Here is a 15932-nt window from a genome sequence, read left to right on the forward strand (position 1 = left end):
TTAGACCTATCCTCTTTATGCACTTGTCAGTATCTTAAGGACAGCATCCTTAATCCCCGCTCTACGAGATACATTCTTTGGTTCTTGAGGAGAGCTCACAGGAATTATCGAAAGCCTGTTTTTCCAGCTCAGGAGTTCCTGGATTCTTTTAAAGAACACTGTTGTAAAGCATTGGTTGTTTTCCTTCTTTGCCCACCAACAGGTGCAGTAATAGTAAATTTTGTTTTGTAATCAAAACCCAAAATACACAAAACATAGAATTGTGACAAATGCTGTAGGTATTCACAGTGTTACAGAGAAACATAAAACATTACTGTCAAAATCACATCATTTTTACTTTATCTTTTTATTAATAATGTGAAGTTCTTAGAAGAATAATTTGAACACAAAAAATATTATACCTATTGCAGACTTTTGCCTTGTGAAAATAAAGGTGAAAGCCAGAATTTAATTAATTACTTTTGCTCTTCTAGATACTAGCTCCAGCTCCGTGAGATTTCATCTGTTATCATTCAATGACTTGTGCTGAATTCAGAGTTACTTTTGCTTTTTTTTTATAACCTACAGGACAAGTGCCAGGCTTTTAACTGTTCACTTAGATTTATGCGGTAGTGGTTGATATGCATAAATATTTAAAATCTCTCGGAACAAAAGTTGGTATATTTACTGTCATTGCTAACTGAGGGCAACCCACACACATATTTATTGAGCTTGTTTACACATTCACCCATATATTGCAGTGACACTTCTGATAATATTTTCTGTTGTTGTTGATAGAGTAACTAACAAAGACAAAGTGACATAGCAAGGACACATAAGTATGACTTTCAGATGTCCACATGGTAGCAAACCTTACACACTGCCCCCTACAATAGCTTGGAATCGATATTTTGTGATGCTCTTATCTTTGAGTAATGGTCTGTCAGACTACTTAAGCCTTGCACGCCTGCATCTGAAGACAGACCCTTCATTACCTTTTGCATTATCCATGTAAGCCATGCCGAATTTCTCATTCTGCAAGTATGAAGCAAAGCACTCACTGAAACCCCATCAGAACTTCTTAGGTCACATTTTATTTGTTCCTCTCTCACATTTTCTACTGCTTTATTTAATGAGAGAAACAAAGAATATTTTTGTTAATTTGTGACCTTCACATTTCTGAAATCGCTTGGGCTCTAGCTGGTTTTGGGTTTTCTCCCTCTCAACTCCATTCCAGTTTTTACAGTTAAGGAATCCTCATGAGCCCATGAAAAGTCAAACTCCACCTGCACATCGTACACAAAGCACATGGCTGCTTATTTGCTTTGCGGGAACGTGCAGCTTCAGAACGATCAAACCGTGCCAACTACAGAATTTGCAGGTTCTTTAGAGCATCCAAATAAAGTTATCCCTGAGGAAGAAGTTACTGTGTTCTTTGACCCTGACACAGGGGAGTGCTGTCCTGGATTTAGCATCCATAAACTGAACCCCATGCACCCCTCATTATCTAGGTGATGGTGAAGGACAGGCTGGCGGATGACTGCCTGATGGGAAACTCCGTACATCCTTGGGTTCTTGGGTCTTCTGTTGAACGGAGCGAGTTCACAAATAGACCCTAGAAATTACCTGTGGTAAATATAAGACAAAATTATTCTTTGAGATCATTTTAGTATCCAGGATACACCCATGAGTGGTGACATGAGTGCCAGCTGCTCCGTAAGTGAGGGAAGGCAGGAGCTGAGGGGGGTACTGTGGCCAGCAGAGGAGGACCGTGCCAGCTAGGGCCTGTCCTACCACCCCCAGCCAGAGAGCAGGGCGGGTAGGGGTGGGAGGGCAGCCCAGAGTCCAGGTCATCGCGCAGGTGGCAAGTGTGTGATGGTGAAGGAGGTCCAAGGTCAAGCACAGAAGTCAATACTCAGGTCAGGGTCAGGATCAGGTCTGGTGGGGTGAACAAGGGCCAGACATAGCACAGGGACCACCAGTGAGGTCCATGGTGACCAGGCAGGTCTGAAGTCAAGCTAGAAAGTTGGCAGTTAGGGTCCAAATCAGCAGGACCGATGGTAATCCACGTGATGATCTGCCACTACAGACACCCCTTTTCTTCTCCTGTGACTTTGTTTCTCCTTACTGGGTGGTGAGTCATCTTGGTAAATCAAAAGTAGAGAGCCTTGGTTGCTAGATGAAGAAATCCTACATAGCAATGTTTGTAAGTGTAAAGTAGTCAGGAAGGCTAAGCCACTCTTTCCTCTTTGTGGTTATCATATTAAGGTGACAGCTGATGACACAATTTTCTTTATAAATGGTTCCTCTCCTCTGTTCAGAGCAGGAGTCAGTCTTTGGGAGTTTGTAACAAGCACCATTTTCACACAGCAGTGGTCTAATTATCATGAAGATGCTAGCAGGAATTCATCTGCCTGCAAACATGGGACTGTGATTTGGAGAATCAGTCCAAAGTCTTAATAAACATAGTGTGGGGTTATCCTGATATTAATTTGCATCAGGCTGTAAAATGAAGTGTCAGGTACTCTGCTCGAACCAAGGGATACACTGGGCTCCTTATCACGTGCCCTTCTGATTCCCTGGGGTGGAGCGTCGATATATGCATCTTCCTCTGTTCCTCCATTCAGTGCTCACCAGGAGATGGAGGAGAACATGAGGCCACAATTCAGATCAACCCTGCTGGACAGGAATTTTTCTGGTTTCCAGTTCTGATGTCGATGAAGAGCCTCTGGACTTCCCCCTTTCTGCCAGAGCTACGCTTGCAGGACACTTGAAATGGAACACACAGCATGGGTCCTGCTTTCCTTCTCCCTCCTGCTTTCTTTCTTTATGAGAAGCTGGTCCATCATTATGATCAACATTGTTTCTCCAAGATAATGGCAGAATTTTTTCTGGTTGAAAAACATTAAAGCAGGAATAAAAGTGTTAGCTTCATCATACACAGCTCATTCCCACTTTTTAAATCTCTTTAAAGAGTATAATGAGGTCAGTATTACACAACTGACTGATTTTTAAATGCTTGGAAAAATCAATTGAAAATGTTCATCTCCTGACCTATTTTTTCATCTGTTACTGCTTCATAATTCTTAGAACTCCTTGGCATTTGGGTTCATTGCATGTAAATTATTAATCTGTTACGTATATGAGAAGCAAAGAATACAGTATCTGATGTCTTTCCTCTGCAGTTCCAGACTAGAGCCAGCAAGGCACCCTTCATCCAGAGGTCACATCCGAAAATCTTGTTAGATTTTCAGTTATTAATTTTTTTCTTTTCCCAGTTAATACTGCTGCTTAGGGTACTTGGTTACCTACCACGGAAATTCTTCAGGATTCCTCCCTTGAATTAGGGACCCCCAGAGTAGAGGGTTACTGGAGGAACAAAACTATTACAAGGACATTTATTTTTTTAACTGACTGGGAAATTTTGCTACATCATGAGAAGCTATTATCTCAAAATTAAAATAATCTGTAGGCTTTATAGTTACCACAGATACCCAGTGAAATGCGAGCACCTGAAGAACAACCTGATTTTACAAGTCTGGGGGTTTGAAGAATCAAACATGAGAAATTTGGATTAAGGGAAGTATTCTGTATGTGTATATACATATGAATTTATTGCCGTACTATTTTAAGTTTCTGTCAGGAAGCTTTTCATCTCCTGGTGCTGCAGGAGCAGTGCCCGTCCCGGCTCTGAGTGGGGCCAGGAACAGGCCGAGGAGAAGGCGTGCGGCTGTTTGCGCAGCGCTCGCTGCCCAAGCTCCTCCACTTTCCCCTGCAGAACAGATGCATGGGTCCAATTTGTTGCTTCTGAGGTTGGTTGCTTGCTTGGCCTCTCATTTTGGGATGATTTCGGGGATCCCAGATGGAAACAAATTTTAGGGCTGCATTTCATAGCTGGAAAGGAATCTTGCTTATAAAAGAGAGGTGTAAGAAGGATAAACATCTGACTTGGCTATAGGTGAATGTGTTACGGAAGAGCTAGAGGAATGGGGTTTATCTGAAAAACTTAAAATACTGCTTCTGTAAATGAGGTCTGCAGATGACTTGTGAAAAGCACGACGTGCAGGTATTAACGCCAAGAGTTAATGCACATAGGTAAGACGCGTTTTATCAAGAGGAATTCTCGCTATGTACTAGAGCAATGTGGTGGTGGTGTTACACACAACACCTTTTAGTGGCACTTTACAGCAGACTTCCAACAAAAATAACTACCGGTATCGGTCCCACAGGTGCGGGGGAGGCCGGGCCCCCGGGGGACACGCTCCACAGGCGGGAGGAGGGATGGAGCTCCGGGGGGGGGACGCAGACGCTTTCGAGGTGTTGGAGATGGGGAGGCTGGAGAGCGAGGACAGAAGCAGCTGGCTGAGGAAAGCGGAGAAAGGGCGGACGGGGCGCCCCGGGGCGGGCTGAGGGGCGACGGCCGCGCTGACCAGGCGGACCCCGGCTGCGGCGGGCAGCGCCTTCCCGCGCGGGGCGGTGGCTCCGGGCCCGGCCCTCCCCGTTGCCGCCTCGCCGCCACCGCCCCCCGTTACTAGGTGATGCTGCAGCCAAGATGGCGGCGGGCGCCGAGTGAGCGGGAGCGGCGGCAGCGGCTCCGCTCCCGGCGGTCTCCCTGCCTCGGGCAGGGGGAGGCGGAGGGATGAGGCGCGTCCCCGGTCCCGGCCGGTCGTCGTGAGGGGCGCGGGCCGGCAGACGCCATGGCGGGGATTATCAAGAAGCAGATCCTGAAGCATCTCTCCAGGTCGGTGGGGCGCCGTGCCCCGGGTAGGCTGAGGGGCGCGCGGGGGGGAGCGGCGGCAGCTCCCGGGCGGAGGGCGGCCCCCGGGCCCTGCCGCGGGGCGGGGGCACCGGGCCCCGTGGAGCTGGAGCCGCCTCCTCGGGGTGACTCCTGAAGGCGGAGGAGGTGTCCGGGGGTGACAGCCGCGCGGGCGGCCCCGAGCCCCCTCGCTCGGTGCCCGGCGGCGCGGGAGGGGGCTCGGTCTGCCTGGCGCAGGAGGTAGTCACCGACTGAGTCACCGTCGGGCTCCGGTCGCCTCCCCGCCGGGCAGGCGGTGCCCGCCCCGGCAGCGCGGCGCCGGGCCGAGCCGGGCGGGGGCTGCCGTGGCGGCGGGGCGGGAGGGTGTGCGAGGGGCAGCGGGGATGGAAAACCCCGAACCGCGGCGGCGGGGCTGACCCGAGGCGCCCCGGATCGCCGGGTGCTGGGGGGTGCGGGAGCTCGGCCCGCGTCTGCGCGGGGCCGGTGCCGACGTGCGGGCTGTGGCACGGGCCGGGGAGGCCGGGTGACACGAGGGCGCGTTCCGGTGCCCGCAGAGGGGTGAAACAAGTTCGGCGTTTTCTGAGCGCATGAAATCGTATCTAACGTGCTTGGTGGGTTACGGCAGCAGCAACAAAAACAAACAAAAAACCCCCTTGCTGTAAATATTTGTAGCCTCGATGTCATGAGCTCGAAAGATGGAAAAACTGCAGGAAGCACACAGTCTGACTGAGGCCGTTTTAAAAAGCCACGTTACACCTCTTCCATTTTCTACAGAGAGACAAAATCCCAGTGGGTCCTTCATCTGCCGTGCTGCCACAGTGATGTCGTTCTTCAGAGATCACTTTTATAAATTAAAAAATATAACCTGAAATAGTGGTCCCTTACTTGCTTATTTCTTCCAAATGTTTTAATCTGATTTTTGCGTGGTATTTCTGAAAGGTGTTTATTTTCTTCCGTGCTATTAGCGAAAATCAAGATGAGATGACAGATTGTCGTTTGATTAATCCGTTGGTGATGCACAGCGAAAACACAACTCTCATTCCAAATCCTTTGATATCTATCCGCTATAAGGTTATGCATGAAGCAGTAGTAGAATAATTTTTATCCTCCGCCCTGCTGGTGAGTTCTGCAGCTGCGAATGCCGACGAAGAAATCTTATCTTCACATGAAAATAATAATAACTGAGCGCTGTGCAAATGCATTCGCAATACAAAGGTGTCATCAGCCTCGAGTCAGCTTTCTAATCAGAAATGTGCGTGGAACCACTGAACCTAATTAACTGGTACAGCTCACTTCCTGTAGTGCTACTTAGCAAGCTGTATGGAAGGAAAAGTGACCTCTCCTCTCTGTGCCACAGGTTGGAGTCCAAAATGTGTCTGGGAACTGGGCATGAGTAGTATGAGCTGGTTTTTGTCTAGTTTTTCAAACAAAAAGCTGACTAGATTAGAATGAAGTACTTTTTAGTGTTGGTAAATTTGTATTTGCTTTCTTGGGTGATAATTCTTGTTCAACAACACTGTCAAATGACAAGTTTCATCATTTTTAAAAAGCTTATGGGATATATCTAACGATCTGAGGTTTCTGAGTTGAAGCTGAGGCTTGTGATCCACACTGTGTTGACATTGGAAGTGTGTTTGCTACCTAAAATATAGACAGTGTTATTATTAAGCCCTTTAAGGTGGGTGTTCTTAATCACGTGATCAGATAATATCTTTTCTCCCTGCAGAACTGGTGCTTCAGTGGTTGCAGAAGTTGGTTACACAAGAAAGCAGAATTCAAGTGATGTGAGCCCCTGTGAATCTGGTGGCTTTTCAGATTTCAGGAACTTCATTTTTTAAGAGAAATTATAATGTTGTTCTGTATTTCAGGATTTTCTTCAGTATGTTCTATAAGCACGTGGTTCAGATGGGCTTCACACACAGTTTTGGTTCGGTGTGGGGCCAAATACATAAGGAATTTCCTGTACTACAGAAGGTGCCAAAAGACACTTTCACTTTATACTCTATTACTATATTGGTTCCTGTTCTGCAGTTTACATAGTTCCTCAAAGCTGATGGCTGTTTGCCATCTTCAGCAAAGCAGATATTATTCACAGAATTAAAATGTAATGGAAGAAGTGCATGTATCATAAAGGAAGAGTGGAAAGAATTATCCTGTTATTTCGATTTAGTTTCATTTTTGGTGATTGTATTTCGCTTTATGTTTGAAGAAAGCCAGATCTAGTATGTTCTTCAAAGAACAAGTAGAAGATACGAACTTGTACCTTCAGTTACAGAGTAGTTTCCTTTTTTTACCACAAATCACAGAATGGTTGAGTTTGGAAAGGGTCTCTGGAGGTCATCTTGTCCAGCTCCCCCAAATCATTATTGATTTAGCTCTATTTGCCATGAAGATGGCTGCGATATCTGTTACTCATGTGTTAGCAATTTTCAGCTTTCTTACTATCTAGATACTGTATATGCAAATTTAAAAGCGTTGTGTCATTCAGCAGTGTGTTTTCCATTTAGCAGTTTACAGTGCTTTTGGATGAACTGAGACGGATGCTGGTGTTGTGAAGGAGCCCTATCATCCTACGTTTGTTAGCTAGGGAAAATTTTTACATAGGTATGAGTCTTTAAAGGTCTGAAAACAAGCAGAGGAGAAAGACCCAAACTGCATTTTGGAACAGTTTTGATATCCAAGTGACTTTTTACCTTTGTAAAAGGTTTTTATTGCTGTGTTACAGCTTAAGAACAGTGAAGGCAGTAGAGCTCATTACTCACCTTGTAACAAACCTGTATCTTGTGACAGGATCTGGTGATGAGTTTTCAGCTTTCTAACAGTCTTTTAAAAATTTCTAAAATACAAGCTATATCCTCTGTCTTCAACATGTGTTGCTCTTCTCCAAGGCTGTGGAAGAAAACGTGAGGAGGAGGGAAGGGGGGGAACAAAATGCATTTTTTTTTCTTTCCTTGTTCTTCAGATTATGTGGTGCTTGACGTAGGATGTGAAACTAAATGCTGTCAGAGATGAGTTTGTCATTTGGAGGCTTGAATTTTTATCAGCTTCATGTTCTGTTAGGTGTGTTTTTTGTGAATGCAGATGATGGAGGCTCTGTATTTTGTAATATATGTGCCCTAAAGTGAAGCAAGTATCTGGATAATGGCATTATCCTTTACAAAGGCAGGAATGAGACACTGTGCCTAGGAGTCTGCTGTGTAGTGTTGGGATCCCTTACTCTTAACTGTCAAGGTCTTCCCCGGTGAACTGAAACTTTGTTGAATCTTTATGTGTGCTGTTACGTGTTTTCGCAGGAGAGAGATTTCTTGCTGAACAGCACTTTTTTTTTTTTTGCAAGACTTTCTGTGCACTCCTCTGATAACAGCAGATACCCTTCAGCGTTACTTCTTTTTCCTCAGTTAGATGTTGTAGACAAGTGTAAGAAACAGTGGTGTCAAAGATTGCCAGTAGGACTCCAGATTGCACTGTGCAAGTTCACAGTGGTGTTCCTGTTGTACGATCTGTGGTTATAAGGAAACCATCTCCACCACAGAGGTTTGAACCTTGAGGTTTGGATCCAAGGTATTGACCAAGGTTGGGTATTGCTGACACAGGGTTGTATAAGGGTTGTTTCAGTTTTTTTTTTTGTTTTGTTTTGGCTTTTAGTATCATTGGCTGAAATTCCCTTTCTAGCTAATGAATGGTCTGAGTACATATCTGTGTACATATCTGCAATATCCATGCCTTTCTGTGAAAAAGAGTTTTGTGTATCAAAATGCATTTAAGAAGCATGAAAGAAGGCTTACAAACTTTGCTTCTGTGTTGAATTAAGTAGCCTCACTGAATATAACATTCTTCATCTCAATTGGATATGAACTCTTAAGTTCACCAATAATAACACATACTTCAACTTAAAAAGTTACTTTCTGTGTTTGCATCTTATTTGCTATTTTCACAAAGAAAGCAGTAAGGGGTTTGAAAGTGTTTGGTGTGGCAGAAACCCAAACTGCTTTCAGGTTATGTCCCTAGTTAATGTTCTGCATGAACTTAGACCTTCTTTGCTTTTGCTTACCTGAAGCAATAGATGTAAAAATACTAAGATCTCAACAGAAGAAAATTGTAGTGTATTTTGTGACAATTTACTTCACCTCATAGTTGGGAAGCCATTCAAAACCACAGATGAAGATTAGTTTTACAAAGAATAGCATACTAATTGTATGGATATTGGGAATCAGCTGTCCTGCTATAAACAGTGATATCCTGCACCATCTTGTACAACTTCACTGTTGTGTGTCCTACCTAAATATTTGATCTACGTATCACCCTGCTTCTATCCCGGTAAGACGTGCCTGTTTGGTGAGGGATGTTGCCATCCCAAGAGACCTAAGATGATTCCTTTCAGAATGTACCAATGTAACGTGTTTATTTGGCCAGAATGGGCCCATTCCTTCCTGTATCTAAATGACCAGAATTGTTTGGAAGAACTTTGAAACTTGTACCAGTAGCAAAAGAAGTAGAATTTTTGCTTATTTTCAGTTTTGTGTATTCCTCTTCTATGTCACTTTAGTTTTGTGAAAGTTACGCAATCCCTTTAGCCAGCCAAAGAACACAGAAGTGTGTAATTTTCCTAGAGTAAGTGTAAACCAGCTTCTTTTCTCAGCTATACTGAAGTTTTCACAGGGTGTATTCTACGTAACTGACTTTATTGGCTTGGTAGTATGTGGCAAAATTGCAAAACACAATAAAGACATAACAATCTACATTGTTCTGAATGAATCTGTGTTAAATCTGAATGCTTACAGAAACTGTTAGCATAATACCTATTGTAAATAAATGCTGCTGCACCTAATGAAAGGTCTGAAAATGGGTAGGCAGTAAAGCAGAACTGCTTGAGATGACAGAAGAAAATGAGGAGAAAGAGCAATTTGACGTTTCATTATAGTCCTGTATTTCTTAAATACAAAAATCGAATTTCATACATAAGGGAATTTAAGTGAAGACTTCATGCCAACAATTTTGTCTGTGGGAATGTATTGGTAGTATTGTGGTGAGCATAAAGCAATCAATAAATGCTTTTTTTCAACCAGAATAAAAAACTTCACTTTCTTTTGTTAGTAGATTCATGTGTCGTGTTGTGTTCAGAGCTATTGTAGCAGAACATCTTCCATAAGGCCAGACTGAAATTGCTGTGGTGCTTTATGAAGTTATAAAGATATTTTGGAGATAAAACAGCAATCATCTATTTGCTGGTAGAATTCTTAATCATTACGTTTATTAAGATTTTTATCTATTGCATCACATCTCAGAAAGATCTTTTAAGATTTTAGTAGCATTTGGGTTAATAAACTCACAGAGTTAGACTTGTAGTTTTCAGAATGGTTTTTATTATTTTTGCAAATGTATTAGAAATCTGAATGCTAATTCTGCAGATGCTTTATTTGTACAATTAAAGTTCTGCTGAAACTTTTTTGAAGCCAGGCAGCTCTTATGTATACCTAATAAAAATTAATGCTTTTGCTGAATCAACAGGAATTAATCAGTAGCATTTTAGGAATGGTGTGTGATCATTTTCTTTAAAAGATTCAAATAGTTCTAATGTGAAATAAGTTTCAGGATAAAAACTATGTTAAAGATTACTTCATGTTCAAGTAGCTGATACAGTAGTGCAAAGTGTTCTTGGGAAAAAGAGTATTTAAATAAAGCCTGTGAGCAATAAATTTGTGTCATATGTTCAAATGATTATAGAATAAGTAAGAATCAAAATAAAAGTTTTTTTTTTTTGAAATTTGGTATTTCTGCTGAAGCGGTGGGGTTTTTTATATCAAAGAGGTATAAAAGTATGTAGTAAACTTTCAGAGTAAGAGGTGCTTGTTAAAGCATATTTTGTTTTCATTTCTGCTTTCTTGTACAAGCAGACTGGGCATCAGATAATTTCTGATGAAATATTAATGGCATTATGAAGACTTACACAAAACTATTAGTTTCACAGATTTTTTGCGAATTATGGGAATAATTGCTATGTGTCAGAATCTCTAGTTTTTGACTGCTTGTTGGGGAACCTGGGTTTCTCAATCCAGTAGCTCCTGCAGGAGTTCTTCTGTACACCTTTGTGGAGCTGGTGCTAACCAGGGTTGGGATCTCATCAGTCTCTCCTTTTTTCATGAGAAGAAACAGGAGAGGGAAGTAAGTAAAGAGCTCTAACTCAGGCTGTGGCTTTTGGTGCTTCCAGGCTCCCCTGCGTGCATGTTGGAGACTTGCTGTGTGAAGCATGCCCCCAGCACAGGTCTTGTGGCAGCTCTGCCATGCAGTTTTCTGTAGAGTTTGAGCATACCATAGCTTTTAGTTTCTCAGACTAGTTGGCTGCTTCAGTTATCTGACTCCCAAGGAAGCAGCCTTGGGATCTGGCCACCCAGAATTCTGGAAGTTACGTGATTGCTTACTTCTGGAACAGTTTTCATGTTGTAGTTGCTCCCATTGCTAGGGATCTGGAGATCTGAGAAAAATAGTAATTCGTACCTAGGTATCTGTAATTCACTTCAGTGATACATCTCTTAAACGTCGTTCAAATACCCCAACAAACTGCCTACAAGGGCACTTTATCATACCCAAAATGGTAAAAGTGTAGAAATTAATTATATTTAGGCTGAGGCATCTTTTCAAAGTGAAGACAGTTGACAAAATTTTTTAGTTACCATATGGTTTGCCAAATTAAATATTCTACTTTTCAATTTTTGAGAATCTTAATGTAGTAAAATTTCATAGCCTCAAAATCAGAATGTCAGAAGTGTGCAGGTCTTCGTAGCACTGCCCCAAACACAAAAACAAATCCAAAAAGTCCCATTCCCTGGCCTTTGTGGAATCGTGTTTCTTCAGTATGACTTGTGAGTACGTGAAGTAGAGGCACCATGAATGGGAACAAATAATGTGAGCTGAGAAATGAAACTGACAGGTTGCCTCCCATTTCAAAATAAAATAAAAACCTCTTATACTGCAGCTCTGGGCTGTTTTCCTTCTCACATTCCAAATATACTTACTGAGTACCTCTGGAACCACTCGGCTGTGTTATATAGACCTTTTCTGCATGATTAAAGTTTTCTCCATGAGCTGTTCATTTAAACATGGCTGCAGTATGGTAGTATCAGACAGCAATAGAATCTCTCATGGGAATCTGGCGTTTCACACAGGTCTGTTTCCTTTTTAGTTCTGTAATGTCATGATGTGTAACAGACTGTTGTAACTGCAGTTATCTGTAGCTAAAACTCTCTTACGTTATTGTATCACTCCTTTTTCCCTTTGAACTTGATCCCTTGTGTGTCCCCTGTGTCCCATTCCCTGCAGCGATCCCAGCTGGCTCTGGTGGAGATTGGTTTGCTGTGAATGTCCTTACTACCAAAATGAGTACCAGAAGCTTCTCAGAAGCCGTGGCAACTGACCACTTGTTTTCACCAGGAATAGGGGCCTTTTGTCTGAATACCTTGCCCTCAGGTAACTTCACCTCTCCCGTGTTTTTAGAGTAAATGTAAGAGGTGGTATGCATTTATATACATCTGGGAGTGCAGTGAGCTCTATAAAATGTTAACTGGGTTTTTTCTTCTGTTTGTTTTTGTAACTTACAATTCTGCCAAAAATAATTGTTTGTGATGCAGCTATGTGTTTTGGGTTGGTTTTTTTTTAGAGACTGAACTAAGTTTGCCAAACTGGTTTGTGAATTAAATCGGTAATCCCATTACAAACGTACATTTATGTGTATTTTGTAAATGTAATCTTCTAGGTGTTTCTCAGTATCTTCAGGCTGTTTGACATTTGCTGTTTATCATTTACACCTACTTAATTCCTTTTGTTAACTTGATGTTTGTTACCTCTGCATTGATAGATATTTCAGGGATCAGTTGGCTTTTTACCTAGTTTACGTAAGAGAATAGCTGATTTTTTTTTTAAATGAAAATAGTCCTTATAGTTAATGTCTTACTGAAAAATCTTATGTTGTTGTGAGATCTGATCAGTTGACATTAAAAAGATACCTGCTAATGTCACATAAATAAATAATGCAGTTTCCAAAAGGCAGATGTTGTCATGCTTTTACACTGTGCCATTGTTTCTTGATTTTAATTCTATAAAATCATTTTATATCAAGTGACTTTTCTTTGCATTAGGTACAGAATGTTGTCTTTTGAGTGGAATATAATAGTTATCAAGTGTAAGCAAATTCTCAAAATGTGAGATGTCATTTTTGCTGCCTGCAGTGTGGAAGTTGCATGTACCTTGCCACATATCATTTAGTACATTAAGGATTTTATGTTGTCTTGTACTCAATGTATGCATTAAGGTCTGTTGTCTATAGGATTATCATGTTTGGAACAAGTTTTTGGGGTTTCATGACGTTAACCATTTCTGTGTTTGTGTGATTGATATGTGAAAAGACTTATGGAACAGAAAAGCTAATATTGGTCTATGTGAGGATTTATCATACATGAAAGAGAAATTGCTTGAGCAATGTTTTACTTAAAAGATGATTATCATTCATGCAGTGTAAGCCTCTCATTTAAGCACAGTGCTTGGCTATGTCTGAGCAGATCTGCTGCATGACACATAATTAGATAATAGCCACTGATGACAGCAGCTGTTTCAGTTCTGTCTGTACCCAAGGAGAAAACGATACAGTTTGTCCAAATAGAAGGAAAATAATTTCCTGTATGTATTATTACAGAATTAACTGGTGGAAGGTTTATATACTGTCAGGAGAATTGGTGGGGATGTCAGTATTTGAGAAAGTATGGAATGGGTCTTAGAGTGACTGGGTGAGGACACTAAGCTGTCTTTAGGAAGTCAGCTGGAGCAGGAGTCCATGCTGAAGTCCTTCTGTGTCATGATGACATAGAAGCAATCACTTGGAAAGCATCAGCAAAGCAGATGTGCTGTTCAGTGCTCCACCTCCTAGGATGGGAGAGATAAGGGGAATGGTGTGACAGTGCACGAGACGTGTTACACAAGTATGGGCCGGTTGTTGAGTCAGAGTCCTAATTAGTGATTTGCCAGGAAAGGAAGATCTGTCTATAGACTATGATGTCAAAAGGCCTAATGAGTGTTAGGTGATTCAGGTCCTGTATAGCAGCCTGAAAAGTCCCACCTCAAGCTGTAGGGTTGTAGGTAGTGATTTGGACTTGCCTAGTGTGCTATAACTGGTGGCCAGCTGAGAGCAGTAGGTCCAGGCTGGGTGTGCAAGCCCTGTCCTGCTCCAGAGGGCCGGCCTGTGAGCACCTTCGCAAGATGCTGTGCAGCAGGTCATGAAGATCCTATCCATGCTGGACATCCAGCAGGCCGTGCAGGGTTCTCCATCTTGCACTCAGTCACTGAATACACACCTGACAATTCTACAGAAGTTCAAGGTGTGATTAAATAGACCATGCGGGCATTTGCGTGGAGTGGCTGCGTTACCCATGGGTAAAGGGGTGATGTAGAAATTCTCCTCTACAATTTGATGTTGGAGGGTGTAGGAAGGTGCCGGTCAGGTATCATAGGTAGTGAGGGGTGTACTTGAGATGTCTGGTGACAGGGGTGGCTGCTGCAGTTGGTGTTGCCATTTGGGAGTCCCCTGTGATTCTCTGTAGCTTGCAGAATAAGAGAATGGCAGCCCTTACAGTTCATCTACTGGTAGGGGCTTCTTGGGACGAAACAGCGTGGCATTTGGGAATCCCTGCAGGACACGACATTCCTAATACAGGTATTTTCTGGATAAAGGCTGGAGGATAGCCTCTCACATCACCAAAGTTACGTCCACTATAGACTTGCCTACTGGTTACCCATGGCTGCTGACAGTGGTGATGAGATTTTACAGGGCTATGGCAGTGCTCTCTTCCTGGTGCAGACTGTGAGAGTGCCATTGCTCATGGGAGTTTTTTGTCCAGAAATACTACAATCTGTCCTCACAAGTGTTTATTTTCAGACTAATGTATGGTGAATATTCCTAAGTAAAGAACTTGCATGTTTGTGTCAGGGTGTGGCTGGTTAATCCTACTATGTTGTAGGCATAGAAGGTATTACCTCTCCCTACAAACCCTACCAGAAGTGCCTTAAAATTATTATTTTTTTTTAAATTCTTTTAAGCTCTTGATTTTGGTACTGTGTTCTGTCTTGATGTTTTCATGGGTATTAAAATGTTCTGCAATGAGCGTTTCCTTTTACTGGCTTTAAATGTGTTCTCTTTTAGTTTCATAAGTGTTTTTGCTAAGATAAACGAGCATCCAGTTAAATTTTTGTGCAGAGTTCATTACTTTGTCATTAATGTTTTTGTTTAGCCTCTCTGTTTCTAAATTGGTTGTAATATTTTCAGATATGGATATAGTGTCTGAGATTGAGGGCATGCCATCAACTTTTGTGGTGATGTTTAGTACTACTTATTGTGCATTTTTTATACATAGAAGTGCTTTAACCTTCATGTATCCCAGGTAGTTTTTCATCAGTTGTCTCTTACCTTCCAGCTTAATTTCCTAAAAACGTATCTTTCACTTAGAATCCAGTAGTTTCCGTGAATTATATCTTCAGATGTTCAGTATCTTGTAGCATCAATGAATCAGCTGTTGCTGCAAAGCCATTTGCTGATGTCTTGGGTTCCTCAGAAGGTCAGTTTCCTGTGGATTTGATGAATGTGACTTTAATGTTACCTGTTAACTTTTACACATTTGAGCTCAGCCTGTGGAGCTAAAAGTCATTTACTCCACATCTTACATAAACCATGGTTAATGGTTTCTTGCTGGGTGAAATACTGCTTTAATACACTGCATTAAAATTAGAACATCCCTAGGACAGCTGGGATTCAGCCAAGGGTTTCTGTTACTTCACAGTTCACCAACTTTTTCTAGGGCATTACTAAATATATTCAGTGCCTGTGGATTTCTGTGTATCCTTTGGACATATTAGATATTGTTGCTCTTGCAGTCTTACGATGAATTTCTACTAACCTTAAGCCTTTACTATATAGTTATTTTTTGTAGCAGCTTTGGTGATGCTTTTTGATCGGAGTTTTTTAAAGTACCAAGAGAAGGTATCAGTTGCTTGAGTCTAATCTGGTTTCATAGGTCTGAAGGATTAAAATAGACATCTTTTACAGAAGTTTGGGTTTTGCATTTTTTTTTCCCCACCGGTCTATCACATCCATGCAGAATTTTCATTAGTGCCTTACTGTTTCAATACAGGTCAATCACTTGTTGTGTCTGTGAAG

General features: G+C 42.1%; 1 protein-coding gene across 3 annotated transcripts in view; it reads left to right on the forward strand.

Moving 5' to 3' along the window:
- Positions 1-4498: 4498 nt before the first annotated feature.
- BLTP3B (bridge-like lipid transfer protein family member 3B) overlaps positions 4499-15932 on the forward strand; it is a 62265-nt gene continuing 50831 nt past the window's right edge. For 2 of the 3 annotated variants that reach the window (XM_075428167.1, XM_075428166.1), the window contains exons 1-2: positions 4499-4720; positions 12053-12199. Coding sequence is in view for 1 of the 3 variants with exons in the window: in XM_075428165.1 (XP_075284280.1) it covers positions 4677-4720 (44 nt within the window). In the remaining 2 variants the exon portion in view is untranslated. The remainder of the gene's footprint in view (positions 4721-12052; positions 12200-15932) is intronic. The other variant, XM_075428165.1, reaches the window with a different exon arrangement.

Source organism: Opisthocomus hoazin, chromosome 8 (assembly GCF_030867145.1).
Source record: "Opisthocomus hoazin isolate bOpiHoa1 chromosome 8, bOpiHoa1.hap1, whole genome shotgun sequence".
Classification (NCBI taxonomy): Eukaryota; Metazoa; Chordata; class Aves; order Opisthocomiformes; family Opisthocomidae; genus Opisthocomus; species Opisthocomus hoazin.